At 31.9% G+C, this 17,830-nt stretch overlaps 1 protein-coding gene across 3 annotated transcripts; it reads right to left on the bottom strand.

Annotated features, from left to right (window-relative positions):
- Window positions 1–2,343: 2,343 nt before the first annotated feature.
- On the bottom strand, window positions 2,344–17,528 carry LOC148279214 (uncharacterized). 3 transcript variants are annotated; one of them, XM_088230314.1, is made up of 6 exons: window positions 17,354–17,528; window positions 8,588–8,750; window positions 7,336–7,431; window positions 5,935–6,053; window positions 5,570–5,821; window positions 2,344–4,885 (listed from the first exon to the last, which is right to left on the bottom strand). In XM_088230314.1, the coding sequence occupies exons 1-6, from the start codon at window positions 17,409–17,411 to the stop codon at window positions 4,704–4,706; spliced, it is 870 nt and encodes a 289-aa protein (XP_088086440.1). In that variant the 5' UTR covers window positions 17,412–17,528; the 3' UTR covers window positions 2,344–4,703. The 3 variants fall into 3 exon arrangements, with proteins under 3 accessions (XP_088086440.1, XP_088086442.1, XP_088086441.1); XM_088230316.1 differs by lacking the exon at window positions 17,354–17,528 and adding an exon at window positions 12,294–12,392; XM_088230315.1 differs by lacking the exon at window positions 17,354–17,528 and adding an exon at window positions 12,136–12,245.
- Window positions 17,529–17,830: the final 302 nt, after the last annotated feature.

Raw genomic sequence — 17,830 nt, 5'->3', positions numbered from 1 at the left:
TTCAATTACGGTCCTGACAACTTTCTGATAAAACAGTACAATTGATTTGAGTTTCAGAAGAAATATTGATTTTGACGAATTTAGACATTTAAGCATTTATTATCTTTGTTTCGATTCCACTTTATGTTTATTTGACTATTGTTGAGATGAAAACTGATTTTAAACAAATTTCTAAATGACTTTTGCAAGAAAATACAAAATGCCTTTATTATTGAAATACAACTGGTGAGTTTTTGCATGAAGCTGACAATATTATAATTTAATATGATTTATTATTATGTTTTTTATACTTTTAAATCTACTTAGATCATTAATGTTTGAATAATAAATGTATACATGTATGCATAATAAATAACTCAATGTTTTGTTTTAAAATTCCAACAAAATGTCTCAGTTATTATTGTTTTTAAAATAATATTATTTTGGGAATCCACTAATCATTTATATAAATTATAGAAGAATGTTTACATTGTGATTGTTCATATTTTAAAAATTGTTCATTAGAATAGTAGTTATTTTTGCAACTGAATAAATCATTTACTAGACAGGCGTCATGGCGCAGTTGGTTAGACGGCCAACTTTGAAACTGGAGTTGCGAGCTCGATTCCTGCCGGTTGCAAGAAAAAAATTTAAGAAAGATTTTATTCTCAATTGATCTAAGTGTTGTGGTGTATTTTTCATAACTTCCCCTCTTTCCCACCCGCTGACAAGCCTCTAAATAGAGGCTTAGCGGGTTATTCCTTAAAATATATATTTAAAAAAAAATTATCAGTTTGATATATTTTACATTCAAAGTAAATACAGTAGTTGCGAGATTGTGTGAGAATAAAGATGTTCAGTGGTTTTTTAATTTAGCTTTTTAAATAAATGTTTATGAACCATCAAACTAAGCCCAAAAAAATATTTATATTTTAATGTATAGTAGATATTATCATCACTACGATTAAGTTCTGTTCGGTGAGTTTCCCTGATTGGTGGATTGGCTTCAATTTTGGTAGGGTTCACACTCTATCATCAGTTGATTTAGAAGAACTTGTGACGTCATTTAAAGTTGTAAATTTTAAATATTTTTTTTTTTAAGTAGCACTGAATTTCCACATTGTTTTCATATGCTACCCTGACTGTACCTGCTAGTACCTAAAGCACTAGGACTAATTTTATTTTATCTTACCTTTATTATTTTTTTATTTTCCAATTACCTTCCTCATTAGAGGTGACCCTGTATCGGAGCAGGAATTACACAATTTTTTTTTTAGTTAAGTCAAGATCATAACCTGTTGGTAACAACCGTCTCCTCCAGCGGCCGTCGGAGCAATGATTGAGCATGACACGGTACAATGACATGATACAACACGGTTATGTGAAGAGGCTGAAGGCAGAAACCGGGAAGCTTGACCTTGACGGGTGAATAGTTGACAAAATAACTTTTTTTCCCGAGGGCGGGAAAGTGCTCATAGCGCGCCCGACCTAGGGTTAAGAGGGAATCAATGCATTAAACTGAATATTTTATACCACCATCTGTTGCAAAATTGGAAATTTGCAATCGTGTCCTGCACATCTGTTCTCATGAAGCTTGAGATTAAAATCAGATTGTGTTTTGACCTTTAATTTTTATGTATGTACATATCGCAACTTTAGGACGAAAACGACTCAACTAAAAAAATCTACTTATTGGGAAATTGCAAAAGAAGAATGTAAATTGTGACACCTTCATACTCTTTCGTCGATTGTGTCGTATTTTTCAAAGTAAGCATCAAATTTTAAGTTAAAAATTATACCGAAGGCTTTCAGCTATGAATCTGTGGGGTTCTTAGTCCATGATCGATGACACACACGTGCTAAAACGTTTCACCTGAAATAGTGTGATGACGGAAGAAAGCAATGTCACCATTTTCCATACAACTCAAACAGTATTGCACATAAATCAGGATCATCATTTTGCAGTACATTTACATCGTCCCTACCGTGAAGAAATGAACTACTAAGGAACGTTGCCTATAAAGAGACTACAGGGCGTAGCAAGTCAGTCGGACCAACAAGTTCAGTTCAGTCAGTCAGTCCAGCTCGACGAAGTCACTCAGTTCCAAGCATGTAGTTCAAGTGCTGTCTCTTCACTTCCTCATCACCGTAACACTTGTGTGACATAATTCATTATTTATTGGCCTTGTAATTAATAAATATCAAACAGCAACCTCGTGTCTTCTTTGTCAATCTCTAACTGAAGTAGGAACTCCAACCTCTCAACTATCATAATCCTACAAATCTATGAAAAAAAAAGTGTAATAAAAATAAAATATTTTATGTTTAAACATTTATTTAATGATTGAAAAAAAACAAACAAGAGCACTTTGATAAATAATATTTTTTATTAGGTCAGATCAGGTCATCAAACATACATTTTATTTATTCACGAAATGACATGAACGTAAATAAGTCTCTAAGATTATCGAAAATTTAAATAATAAAATGACATTAACTTAATTAAGTCACTTAGAATATCGGTAAGTCGGAACGAAACAACCACAAAGCTAAATTGGTTGTTTTAATATTTAAAAAAAAAAGTAAACATGCCATTTTGTTTCGGAATAAAATCGACTCAACCGGCTTTTGGTGACTTTGGTGGTTTGTCTGCGTTGCGTCCTTCACACAGCAATGTAAACACAATACTAATTGCGTCGCTTCCGTACTGACACGGAATCTAAATTCTCTAAAGAGACCGATGTAACGGTTTTGTCCTATTCCCACCCGAATGTTGTGTTTTTTTTTCGTTGCGAAAGATGGATAATGTTTGTTGAAGTCATTTTATGATCTTAACTCATTTTAAGCTTTTTTTTAAGTGAATCATTTTCGTTCTAAAAGTGCGATATAATAGAAAAACAAGATGATGTGCTTACCTCAGTGTGTTTAATGATTTTTAGAATATGATAAGGAAAATGGGAGCTGGTAATTTTTGAATAATAAATATAATATAAACAGTTAGTTGTTCATGATATATTTATTTATGTTGATATTTTCCTGTATCCACATTTAATTTGATAATTAAAAAAAAAAAAAACATTACACTAAACAATTATATGTTAATCTACATTTTGTTTAAAATACACACTCATTAAATTTCAAATAAAATAAAATATATTGTAAGAAGTTTAAAATGTGATTAGTTTTTTTTGTTTGTTTTTGACTAGATAAATAAAATGTTAAATAAATAATTACAACATAAAAAAACTCGTGTGTTTTCCTATTTTAAAATATTTTCTTATAGTATGTAATATCATATTTGTCGACATAGTATGTAAATTCCGCATTAAATACCAAAACAAACTACTCGGTTAGGTGAGAAAAAGAGGTTTCCATTTCAATGTAGGTATTGAAAAAATATTCCTAACAACGAGAGCATTAATGTAAGTACATATATCATTAAATAATGAAAAATTATTCTAGGCATAAATCATAAAATCTAGTAGAAACAAAAATGACATAATTTTTTTTCAAAAAAATAAAATTTTGTGTTCTTCTAATTTACCCAAATACTTTTTTTGGTTAATTTTCTTTTAGTAATAAAAGATCGTGTTAGAAAATGGGAAACTAGTTGTGGCAGAGCTGGATTTGAGAACCCCGGTCCTCCTGATTCATAGTACGCGACACTATCTACGAGACCACATTGATTTAAAATGATAACGTAGCTTTTTATCCTTTTAAATAAATTTAATTTTTTAGTTTTGATTGGTAATTAAGTTTTCAAATCTGATTCTATAATGACAAATCAACTGTCACTTCACTCTTATGAATGTTAAAGAGAGGTTTTTTATTCATTTTACCCCGTCTTCACTTCGTTATCTTAACTTTTTACCTTAATCTACTTTCAATGATTTCTCATCTTTGTAATAATTTTCAATAAGTTTATTTAATTGTAAAGACAGTTTATTGAATTGAATTCTTTTGATAAATAACTCTGTCAAAACATTTTATGTATAGGTTACTGCCAGTAAAAGAATTTATGTTTTTTTATGACTTGAATTTTGTTTATATTGATCTGCTAAACAAACCAATATGCTTAAAGGTTTTGTATGGAATTTGACCAATATGCTGCAGAAAGCCTGCGGTTTGACTGTATTTTTGTTTAACATATATCGATGGCTCAGTTCCATACAGAGATAACTAGAAATGGCTTGTTTTGGTGTATGGAGTAATGGCTGACCAAAGTTTTGACAGACCTAAATTGATTTTTCACAAATAATTATTTACATATAGTATATATGAATATATTTATGTAAAATATGTACCCTATGGTTACTAGTTTTATGATTAAAGAAAGGTGTTTATACAAATTATCACAACGTTTTAATTAGTTGTGAAGCAGAGAGATTGTTAAGTTCATTTATTTCCGTATGAAAACATTCGTCTTTTATGAGAAAATCAATAGTTTTTAAGACTTACATCTTTGTGGAATTGAAAAGGGATGTTTTTTTTTAATATAATGAATAGTATAACTTAAAACATTTATTTTTTTTAGTTATCTCTCTATGGAACTGAGCCATCGATATCATTTAGAAACCTTTAGCTTTATTTTATACTAGTTTGTTCAAATTCTGTAAGTAATCTCAATCGACAGCGCAGCTATTAAGTAAATAAATAATTCTTAGTTACTAATCTCATTTAAATATGGATTAAATGAGAAAACAACATAGACTCCTTTGGATATCTCAACAGTCCAGGGCTCTTGAACAAGTTACCATTGGAGGAACAGAACAAGTACAAGTAACACAATCATCGCCTCCGAGTACCGAGTCTCCAATGTCCATGGTCTCATTTCCATATTGGCACTTCATGTCTGGATTTGAGTTTTTGGTTGCCGCAGTAAAGTCTATCTTGTCTTCTTTGTTGACTGTAATGCAAAAAATGTTAGCTGTAATATTCTGATTAAAAATATGAGGATTTCCAATCACGTAAATATTTTGCAGGTTGCTTTAAATGCAATGAATCATTACCTAGTAGCAACCATTTAATAATTAATCAACCCACTACCTTGTACTAATGAGCTGTTTTCATCATACTTTCTATTTATTGATGAGTGTCACATACCATTTGTGCAGATCTACAGATGGATGGAAAATTGTCTGACAACACTTTAAATAAAAAAAAGGAAGTATAAGTGCATTGCTTTGTGTACACATATTATTTACCGATTCTTTGAAGTTATTGCTTGATGAAATACAGAAAATACGATAATTTAACATATAAATAATGTGTTTACTTATTAAATATATTGGCCAACACTATATCGGACAGGTCACAGGCACTGTAATTACTAAGTTTTCTTTGACGTAATCCCTTCAATTTATTTGACTTGAGATCTAGACTGATTATCCTAGCTTAAAAAATAAAGACCTCATTTACATACTAGTTATTTATTTACTAAATTTATGTGTTATTTACTCACTAAGGAGGTTAAAGCTGTTTTTAATTCAAATACAAATAAAATCCCACTCAAAATAATAATTAATTTAAATTCTTTATTTTTTAATCTAAGTTTTGTTTAAATTTATCAAAGAAAATTGTGTCAACTCACAGCATTTCCAATCAATGGGACAGCATTCCCTGGACTCCAGGTACACTGGAGCGCATCTGGATTGGACTTCAGCACTCCAGTAGAGTTCTATTCCACAGTTTATAGTTTGGCACCAGGCCCCATCTATGGTTCCGTCAAATTCTTTGGTGCACACACATTCTTTGCATGTCTTGTCAGGGTAAAAACGTTCACCTTCTCTGTACTCCTTAGATTCCCAGGTGCATTTGCTCAGAGAGGCGATTGCAACAGCATCTGAGTAACAGTATTTAGTGTTGAAGTCATTAATTGATAACTCTAACAGTTTATATTTTTTTTACAAATGAAATTCCTTGAAACATGTAATAAAATATATTGTGTATCCTTACCGCACACTTCATTTTCACTACAGCAACTGTCCATCTTGTATTGTTTAATGCATTCATTTTTATCTTCAGGAGATCCGAAGTTCTCTGGACATTCTACTTGAATACATGTAAATGCACTCCTGAAACAAAGGTTACAACACATCTGGTTATATTCAAAATATGTTAATTGATATAATTTATACATAATATACAGTAAAAGCACTAAAAAATAAAATGAATACAGTATTGTAGGTTACACAGGTCGACAAGCAGTGACTTCACAGATTGAGAGACGGAGCTATTGTTTCACAGGAGTGATTTATGGTTCCAGATGGCCCGCGCAAAGGAACATGTGGTGCTTCAGACAGATGAGCTCTCATTTCCTAGTTACTGATGTCTCATGCTGTATTCAGAATTTTGCAAAAGGGTCTTTTGGCCAGCGTACTTTACTGAGTATATGTCTAGTCAAAACATCCAGAGAACCAAATAAGGGAAGATACTAAGTGGCAATGGCAGATCAGTATAACCTTACGGTATGAGAGCCAAGGTGTGCCCTAGTACAACACGGAAAGCAGGTTTGTTAAGCAAGGGGAGCTTTTAATAGGTGTCTGCCAGAGAGAACCAAAAAGTTAGGTAAGCAAAATGATAAAAGATGACCATGGCTCCGATTACAGTGGAAAGTAAACACTTATCTTCAATTTTATCCACAAAGTAAAATTAAGTTTTCTGTATGAAAAGCAGAATTTGCATACATTTTTTTCTTTTAAACATGTTCAATTATAGGTTACCAATGAAGATACTTTAAATGTTCATGCAAATGTACTCATTTTCGTACATTTTTTAAAAATCGGTTTTTATTTATAGACAGTTGAAGATACCTCAGTTCATTTCCCATTGTAATTGGGGCCCAGGAATACTCTGACTTTTAGAGCTAGGAATCTGCCTTATAAATACCAAAATTAAGAGGGGGTGACAAATTTATGGGTTTCGTGGGGCCTGGGGTAAACGCGGGTGGCTGACGGAATGTCAGAAGAGTATCGTCTTAGAATGTGATAGAATATGCAAACCCACTGCACATGTTAGACGAGTCTATAATAATAGGTAACTATGTTGTGACAATAGGATAGCAATATGTGAAAAAACATATGGGGATTAAAGCAGGTGCTACAAGGTTTATTTATAACCAGGTACATAGATGGTTAATTTTAGATTTAAAAATATGTAAGTAAAAAATATAACATTGTGTCAATTATAATATATTATTGGTTTACAAGTAAAATATTGGTAAAAAAAAAATTTTTCTGATACATTCAAGTAATCAAATGCAGTATATATTGCTAGCATGTATAGAGTTAAAAATTTAATAAAAAAAGACAAATTACAAATCACGCTTATAATATTGAACAGCAAAACAAAACTCACCTTCCATCATGAGCTTCTGCACAAGTACACTCCACTGAACATTTGTGATCGTTAACACTTTTGTCAAGTCCTTTCCCAAGATCATATTCCTCGTTCCTGTAAAACATCAAGCAAATATTGTAGGGGTGTTACTCAAAAACTTGAGATAAAGTTACGCCTAGGCGTAGTGGTAGAATACTGATGTGGATGGTATTCCCATCCTTATTCTATCAATATGCCTAAGCGGAACTTTATACCAGGTTTATAAGTAAGTAATATTCCCCTATTGTAATTAATAATTTCCTAATAGGAAAATTCCAGAAGGCAGCTTGCCATAGAAAAGCGAAACTGAGATAATAGCACTTTTGTGAAAAGAGTGAATAATCAAATGTACACATCAGTTGGAATGTTTTTTTACGTTGACAAATGATTAATAATGCATACATTCAATATTTTGAGTTTATCCAAATGTTTGTAGACAAAATACTGGATTACACCCCCTAGGGAGTCATTAAGATTAACAAATTGCAACAGAGATGGAGAACATTTAAAAAAAGGAAATATGGAAGTCTACAAAATTTACAGGGCTTTCATAAGCTAGGTCATCCTGTCGTTGCCTGGTTTCAGCTCTTTAACTTCACTAAAATGGAACAGATGGAAGAATTGAAGAAATATGGATGTTCAAACAAATGTAAAATGGTAAATGTTAGAGAATGTGTAAAGTGGCCACTCAAACCTATCTATGGTCAATTCTATGTTCTGCTAAAAACAGCCAGATTGCTTTTATACAAAAAACTGTATTATTCACCTTCTGAAAATGGTGTCGATCACAAAAACGGCATTTCTCAATTTGCAGAAAACACCCACAACAATTGAGAAACCTTAAAAAACTTAAAAAATTATTCAATCTGGTCAAACACATAATTTAATTCTTGTTTGTACTATAAAAAAATTTTTTTTTCATTGTTTATCATTTGTTAAAGAAAAAATATTCCAACTTTTGTGTAGATTTGATTATTCACTCTTTTCACAAAGGTGCAATTATTTTAGTTTCACTTTTCTATGGCTGGCTGAATTCTGTATAACTACGTTCATTTCTCATCCCTTAAATTTCAAATTAAGGAATATTTGTCAAATTAAAAAAGCATTAAACTCCTGGCTTCAGCGAAAATCTAAATTTACTCTGTTCTTATTGGGCTATGTTTGAATTTATGCGGTTTGTTTGAATTGTGACTAATATGATTATGTTGGGTTTTAAAAGAAATCATCTTACTTGTAATAGCATTTCTTGGGGTCATCAGCTTGTCTCGTGAAAGGGCAGTCGTACCTCTCAACACACCTTCCATTACTCTTGGAGAAGATGGGTTTACATCCCAACTCAACGTAGTGGGCAAGACCCGTATCGCACTTCACATCTTCAACTGGTTTCTCTGTGCCTAGAGAAAGAGTCATCAAATCAAAACTCGTGAAAAATGTTTCCTCAAACATAAGATGCAGGATACTGAATGTTACAACTTAAACTAACAAAGGTCGAAGCCCTGTAAATGCCTAGACTTCATAATTGTTAAAAGTCAAGTTTATTTATTTATTTAAAGTAGGTACAAAAAATAAGTACTTTGGCGGACTCATTGCTAAAAGCAATATCTTCCAGTCAACTAAAAAACAGACTGGTCAAAAGAAGAGTAGGTCAAAATTTTGTGCTAAAAAACCATAAAGATAATTCAAAAGACAAATACATAAAATAAAAATAACCTAGCTAATTAAAACTAACAACTGTTTTAACTTTTTTTTAAATGTACATAATGTTTTACATATTAATTTATGAGGAATGTGGAAGCAGGTAATGAGTATAGAAGGAGAGAGAAAAAGGAACCAAGGAAAGAAAAAGGGATAAAAATATATATTTTAAAAAAAAACAGTAAAAATTCAGCGAGTTCAGGATTCTGGGGATATATAATAATGTTTCAGGCGTTTCTTGAAGGTGGCTAGAGAAGATGCATTTTTTATATGAAGAGATAGCTCATTCTAAAGTCCAGCAGCTTGAATGGAAAAAGAATAGCTGAAAAATGATGTGCTATGTCGAGGAATGGAAAGTGTTCTCTCCTGAGAAGAGCGAAGCGAAATACCCTGATCAGAAATGTAAATGAAATTCTCAACAAGATGTTTTGGAGCGCAAAGGTTGTGAAGAATATTATAAAGAAGTGAGAGAGATTGAAAGTTTATGCGCCGATAAAAATGAAGCCACTTGAGTTCGGAGCGAAAGGATGTTACATGTTCTACTATTTGAGATTGAAAATAAAGCGGATGCGTTGATTCTGCAAACGGTCCAGACAATCTTTGAGTTCAAGTTCAAACTTTTCAAGCAAGACTTCATGTTCGGCAAGTTTATCAGTCTTGGGCTTCACGTTTCAGACCAGGGACTATGGAGATCATATTGTGATGTAAAAATTCATTTTAAAAATAAATTTGTCCTTTCCCAGAATCGAAAATTAGACCTCTTGGAAAGCTCACTTATTACTGGAGCACGAGGCGGACCGAATTTATTATATTCAGAATCATCATCATTCCATATCTGCTCCCTGGTTGGAGTATATGGTTTTCAGTTCCTGAGCATTTTTCCAAGTCATGTTTGTATCCCGTAGTTCTGACATGAACCATGTAAATATTATTGCGAAAAGCATTCATTATGTTTGTTGACTGTGAAATAAATCTTATTTTCAATTTTCTATCATCATCAGCATCATTCCATGTCCGATCCCTAGTTAGAGCATATGGTAACCACAAAGAGCTTCCATGCATCTTTATCCGCTGCAAACTCATTTGCGTCCTCCCCAGTCAGGTTCCCAAAATTCTGACGTCCAGGACGTCGAGAAGCTGATGCCTTATAAAGTAGGCAAGCGTAGTTAAGGCTCTCAGGAGGCGTCCACAGCACATGGCCAACCCAACCGTCGTCGCCGGAGTTTGCCAAACCACCGCGCACATCTAAGATTTTTCTGAGATACCCATTCTCAAAACTCTGAATTTCGCTGTTTTGGGCCCTAGTGAGGTGCTACGATTCGCATCAGTAGAGGAGAATAATAATAATTTTCTATGTGCCTACGTGAAAATCTTTTTCATGCAATCTATACAAACCTTCGTTTTTTTATATCGTCAAATTAAATTATTTAATTAACATTATTGATTTAGAGCTTACGTTACTTCAACTAAGGTGAAAATGTGTTATAGAGAAGGTCAAGAAAAGATTATGCCGAGTCACCCCTCAGGTAAACATGCTAAGCCTGCTTACAAAGAAGCTCAAATCTATTTTCATAGATACGCAACATAGGTAGTAAGTTTTTGTTCTAATGATTCAAACTAATAAGTTAAATAATAATTTAAATTTTGCGGGCATTTTTCAGGAGAAATAACTCACTATTATACAATGGGAACCAATTATGGTAGAGTGGGCTTCGAACCTTAGATCTCGGATCCGTGAACCCATAAAATTAGCCACAGGACCACAATCCGGTTAAAATATTTTACGATTCTAAATACATATCTATCAACTTCCAACTTCTAAAAACTTCAAAATTCTTCCTTAATATTCAACTTCCTAAAATTCCTAAATTCCACACAAGTCATGGTTTAAATAGTTTTGTTTTCGAAGGAACGAAAAATTACAATAAACCTCCCAATTAACTAAAAACTATTAAAACTAATATATCAGTAAATAAATTCAAATTGAATTTAAAGAAATTTTTTGAACCCGAGTAAAAACAGTTTTCTATTTCAATTAGTATTACTTTATTATTATTTTTAGTTTTTCTTTTCAGATATGTACGATAGTACAATTTTTTTTCTCATGTACATTGGAAATTATATAATTTGAAATTAATAAATAAATATAACAGTGTAAGTCACTCTCCAAGCACAAGAGCTAGTCTATTTTTTGGAAAGTAACAGCTATAACATTTTTTTTAAATCTGTGTTTAATAAACAAGCTTTCATTTATAATTGTCTACAAAGCGGCTCGCAGCTGTCACACATCATGAGCATGCCTGCCAAGTGCATTTCTAACAAACATTGCGGCAACGTAATACGTGCAGTTTGTCTTATAGGGCGTGAAACGTCTAGTGGTGGGGAAAACGACGCGGGGCCAGTGGCGTCTTTGATACCAAATTTCTATTGAAGCTCAAATTTTAAGGATAAGTATAATATGTGTAAATGTTAAGTAGGTACCTACAGTAAATAACACAGTACGGACCATGTTTGTAGGCATCTTTGAGCATTTTTATTTTGGTCTAGTTTTTTATCTTCATAATGTGTTGATATAATGCGAATTAAAATACATATTAGGTACTGGTGAATAGCAATGATTTCTTATTGAGGCTCATCCTCACTTGCTTCATATGCTCCTTCGTCCCTGCGTGGGGCCCGAAATAGTGGGGGCGAAACCCTTAGGCTTCTATGATATTATTGAGCGGAGTGGACTGCAATTAAATTTAGTGAAAATAAAGATGCGATATGGTGTCAATCACAACCTCTAACAAGGAAGATGGACTAACTTCATCCAGTCTTAGTAAATGAATCCAGACACTTGACACTTGACACTAAAGATTTTTTCAGTCAATTTGATAACATCAAAGAAAAAGCTCTAAAGACTTAAGTATTCATGTACCTACAGAATATGTAAACCCTTTCAATATGTATCATCGATAATTTGTTGATACAATTCATTAGTCCGTAGTAATTTGGAATTTGGATCTGTGGTCTGGTCACCACATTATATAACTCACATTGATTTAATTGAATCTTTACAAAAAAAATGCTTCCTAACCTAACATTTAAATGTAACCTGGAACCTTTCAGTCTTATTTATAATCAGCGCCACAAACATTTTGGTCTAGATAAGTTGGAATTTAGAAGATGAAGAAACTTGATGTATCTTTATAATATAATTAATTGCAATATCCACTCTACACTTTGTTTAGATAATGTACCTCTGAATGTCACCATTCGGATCGAGATCGTAATCGTACACTACATTTAATCTCCCAACATTCAATAACAATATGGCGCACTTTAATGCATTATCACGTATGTTAAAATTATATAATTATGTAGAAAGTAATGCTGATATTGACGTCTTTAACGAAATATTCAATAATTATAGGAAAACTGAAATGCAATTTATAAAATTAAATAGTCCTTTGGTTTAGGTAAAACGGGGTTAAAATATTTTTAAGAAAACTTATCGATGAGTAAATTGCGTATCAATACGGTTTGAAAGTTCATTAATTACATAATTATAACGGTTTTAGGTAGTTTCACATCATGCGTTTGATTTTTTTCACAAAAATATATATTTTTAATTAAAAAAATATTTTTTACAAAAAAAATGTTTACCGGTTTACTTATTTTTCTAGAGTGTATTCTGAACACTGACGAACATTTTTATGCCAAAAGTAAATTTTTCCAATAATGAGGATTTCATTTTCCCGGACACGGTTGATATCAATAAATCCCTTCAGTGGTATTGATTTAATGAAATTTTGACATTTAAAGAAATATTAGGTACTGAATAGCATAATAGCTCAATATCCGGCCGGATAGTAAAGTTTGGCTGGATACCGGATAGTTACCGGATATCCATTTCATCTCTAAAAAAACCCACACGAAGAGCCTACGCTGCTTAAAAAAGTTTTAAACCAAAAAAATATTGTGAACATCTACGAATTTCATTGCAGAATTTCCCGCCTTTTCCACGTATTTGTTTGCTACAAATACGTGATCATTTTCTTAACTTGAGATATGTGGAGAGGATAAAACAACACACGCGCCTAAATTCACATTTTAGTATACTTGCTTGTACACGTAACGCAAAAGCTAACATTGTGATATAATTCTACAAGAAAAATAATCAAAAATACCATTGAATTAATTTAATATATATGAAGGAACAATGTTTTGAGTATGTCCAAACGTTTATAGACAGGCTGGATTTCGATCTAAATTTATCGCAACATAGAAGGAAAATATTTTTGAGAAAGGAATATGGGAGTCTAGACATTTACAGGCCTTAAACCTGTCATTGGCTGGTTTAAGTGATCACTTTACAAACTGTGTAACATTTACTATTCTGCCTAAGTTTAAACATCTACACTTCCTCAATTCTCCTATCTGTTGACTTTTGTCAGAAAGGAATATTACACAGTGTGTAAAGTGGCCACTTAAACCATCCAATGACAGGTCATAAGCCTTGTAGATGCCTAGACTTCCATATTCCGTTCTCAAATGTTTTCCCTCTCTGATGCAATAAATGAAGATCTAATATGAAGGAGGTACTAAAACATTTCCTGTAATTTTCAACGAAATTATTTCACAGAAATCAACAAAAACAGCTTTTCAATATTTCGTTCATTCAATGAACTTGATTTAATTAAAGTATTTTTTACCCGGAATTAGTAAATTTACATAAATTTACATTCTAACATGGTCAACTCATCCACATTCAAATATGTTTTATGTATTCGTCGTTTAATTAAATTACTAGGTAGCTAACACTTATTTACATACCGAATAAATATTTTTATAAACATTTTTTTTGTGTCCTGCCTTATGAACGATTTAGGTCTGTGTGTGAAATAAAACCAGAGCTCTGGGCGAGTGTTTTCGACTCGATAGCTGCTCTCAGGTAAAAATCCTGAATAAGGATTTCGAGTGGAGATAAGTTCGCCTCGTTGTGTAGTAATTGGCACCTTTGACTGCCATTCTTGAGGTCCTAAGTTCGATTCCTGGCAGGATGGACGATAAATATCGATTTAAAGCCTTACGCTTCAGGTGCCGATCCAGAGACAATGGCATATTTCAATTTAAACAATCTTTTCAACAAACATTTCACGTCGGCTAGGAATGGCACCCAAGACCTCAAGCATAATGGGCGAATGCGCCAACCATTATACTACTAAGCGGATGAGTCTTTATTTGATTCCTTTTTTTAATAATATATTTTTAAATTATCTTAAAATTCACATGCACCCACATAAAAGTTTGTTATGTAATTCCTCAGCAAGCACAAGCCACTTTTTGGTGAAGATTAAATTATTTTTCTGTTTTTATATTTTATATTTATTTATTTATTTTATATTTTTATGTTTCTATTTGCAATCGTATTTCTCATGATTTTATGAGTACATATGCATTATTTTGAAATATAGGTAATTGTAATTTATAATTGATTTATATTATAATATAAATAAAAATAATTAATCTAGTGAGTTGAATTTCCTTTAAATATGTTTTTGCTAAAGGTCAGAGGGGTGTAGCTTTTAAAAAATAAAGCTTACCCTAACCAGGAAACCTTAGTTTTTTGTTTCGTATTTAATATATTATAACAGAGATGGAGAACGTTTTAGAGAAAAGAACACGGATGTCTGATTGGCTAGTTTAAGGAGGCCACCTTAAACAATGTTTAACATTTACCATTCTGCCTATGTTAAGTTTATATTTCATTTTATAATTTTGTTGGTAATATTTGAAGTAATCGTAATTATTTTTTTGCAGAAAAAAGTACTCGTATTTCACTAAAAAAAAACTGTTTTTTTATCCGATAATTTTTATTTTATTTTATTTATTTTTGCACCACAACAATTACAGTAGTGAATTACATCACAGAACACCCAGGCTTGAGAAAAATCTCATTTTAATGTTTGTGTTCTCACCGGGAATCGAATCCGGTACCTTCCGTGCGTGAGTCAAGCGTCTTGACCACTACACCTTGGAGGCCACCATTAAAATCACATAATATAATGATCAAAGATCATAATATAATGAGAAAAAATCATTTTGCTACATGGAGAAGTATTCATTGTGAAGTTGAAAATTATTCACCATATTTAAAAAATAAATAATGACTTTTTCATTAATCCAAGCGATAAGGTCATCCAATATGAGCTTTGGTAAGTTAATTATTTATTTGAATGAAGTTTTGGAAGAGATTTTGAAATATATTCAATATTAAAATAATATAATTAATTTGATTTAAGTTACTAATTAAAAATACTTGATACACATCCACTTGTTTATTCGACCTGAATAATATACGAATTTTTTTTAATTACCTAGATTATAAAAACAATAAAACGCTTTGTACTTACAGCCAATCTACCAAACAAAATGGATTTTTTACCCTTGAAAATAGACGCACCGTATCTGAATTATGCTATTTACATAAATTACTAAATAATAAAGTAGACTCTTTTAACCTACTCTCCAAAATTAATCTTAATGTCCCCTTTCGCGTGACAAGAAATAAGTATTTATTCCATCTGCCAGTCTGTAGCACTAACTATGCACATCACTCTTTCCTCTATCGTTCTTGCTTTAACTATAATGTTTTTTTTTCATCTATTGATATATTTTACATGCCCCTTAATTTATTTAAAAATAAATTAAGACTTATAATTTCTGGCTGCGATACGATCCCACTTACTATTTAATGATGCACACTCCTGAACACTTACTCCCACACTAATACACATAAACACATATCTACACTTACTCTCATACAAATACACATAAACACATCCTTTTGTTGTGACACAATTTAATGATATCTATGATTTATTTTTAGAAACTTTGCTGGTCTGTCTTTAAACTGTATTTTAAAAAAATGTTATTAAATCATTGTCGACTGTTTGTTTCTTTAAATAAATAAATAATATTTACCAGTCTGATGATGCCCATTAGAGGGTGAAAGCGCTAATTGGTCGAATAAACAAGTGGAAGTGTTCCAAGTATTTAAAATTAGTAACTAATGCATAAATATAAGTTATTGCATCATTAAAATAATTGAGTTAAATTATTCGTTGTTGAACAAAAAATAAACACGAACAGAATTATTTTGGAAGTACGAGTATAAATAATAACAATAAAGATGTTAATCTACATCAGAAAATATCAAGTCTACCGCTGGACCACTGCTTAACTCCGAACGTAATGAGCATTATCATTAATTTAAGAGGACATGCGATGCTAGACAATTTTAATGAATAGGTATTTAAACATTTTATATATATATATATATATATATATATTTGGACCCCTGTATTTAGTAGCCTTACGTGTCATGTACAAGGCTAAGGTACTCGGAAAAAAAAACGTTTTTGTTTGTCTTGGAAATGGGATGTTTGATCACTGATTTTGGTTTATTACCTTTATGAGTCCAATCACCATTGTTACAAAGTTCAAGAACAATGGCGCGTGATAACTACTTTTAACTACAGTGTGGATATCTGTTAAGGATATTCCATCTTTCCTGCATTCTGCTTCAAGATTATGGCGTTGCAAACTGAAAAATGGGCACTGAAATAACAGATGTTCGATACTCTGTGAAGAAATATCATCGCATGGACAATAGTCATCATTCCTTAATTTAAACCTATATAGATAACTTCTCATAGCTCCGTGTCCGGTATTTAAACATTGTTTTTCTGTCACTCTCTCGCAAAAGCCTTCCCGGTACTGTGCGAAAAAGACAACTGCACGTCGCGTTGGACTAATTTTGCTTAGCTAAAATCGTCAAAATCGACGTTTAGCTGTGCTGTTTTCCGCACCCCAAAACTTACCCGATTTAGTTTTTTTTTAAAAACAGTAACATAATAAAATTTTCAAAATTATTTATTTGTATTGTATACGGTACGTGTAATGGTAAATATTTATAATGTGTAAAAAAAACATCGCTCTAGTGCCATAGTTCAGGGGGAAAATACGGAAATGCGTTTGTATGAATAAATGTGAGACCGCGTTTCTTCTTGATTACTGAATATGAATTTATTTATTTTGAAAAAGTTTTCTTATTTTTAGCTGCAAAATTACCCTCATCATAGAATCTTCAATAAGTCTTTCAAAACCCACCTAATTTTTTCTTCAACTTAAGAACATGAAAGCGTTTTCATAATGACATTAGCGTGGAAAAAAAATAATATCAATAAATTATGATGCAGTTTACATAAGAGATAATGAATTAGATCGATTGATGTAATGTTTGAAAGTGACTTACTGTTATTTGCGAACGTAAATCCAAGAAGGCACATCAACAATAAACCGGACATAGCCATAGCTGAAGAATATAATTAGTTCTATGGACACAATACGACAATTATTATAATAATTGTTTTCTGTTGGACACAACACGTACGGACTATCGGCCGTTTCACAATCTACTGATTGGTGTCGACCTAGACTATGGGACTCTTATATATTATGTATACCGACTGAAACGGCCGTAAAATATTACCAGTATAATATTTAAGTACAGAATTGCCTTGAACATAATTTGCGAAATGGTTGTACTTATCAGATGTTGCACCAAAATATTATGCTGGCAGCAAATAATTTAATAGATGACGCTGTTATACTAGTAGATCCTTTATATTTATGCTATTTATTTAAAAAATACATTTATTTAAATCTAGAAAGTACCCTTGTTAGATAGGTAGCCATTTCTACTTAGATTTCAGAGAAAGGAAAACTTTTT

The sequence above is a fragment of the Micrasema longulum genome, unplaced genomic scaffold (genome assembly GCF_059751315.1).
Source record: "Micrasema longulum isolate JH-2025_06_02 unplaced genomic scaffold, ASM5975131v1 h1tg000746l, whole genome shotgun sequence".
Classification (NCBI taxonomy): domain Eukaryota; kingdom Metazoa; phylum Arthropoda; class Insecta; order Trichoptera; family Brachycentridae; genus Micrasema; species Micrasema longulum.
Note: the sequence above shows the minus strand (reverse complement) of the source record. Positions and strands in the feature narration are given on the sequence as shown.

Excerpts from the sequence above, each read along its gene's own strand:
- LOC148279214 (XM_088230314.1), bottom strand. The coding sequence starts at position 17,411 with ATGGCTATGTCCGGTTTATTGTTGATGTGCCTTCTTGGATTTACGTTC. Across the intron at positions 5,822-5,934 it reads TAGTGAAAATGAAGTGTGCG|ATGCTGTTGCAATCGCCTCT; the intron begins GTAAGGATACAC and ends ACTGTTACTCAG. Across the intron at positions 4,886-5,569 it reads TCCCATTGATTGGAAATGCT|TCAACAAAGAAGACAAGATA; the intron begins GTGAGTTGACAC and ends TTTGCATTACAG.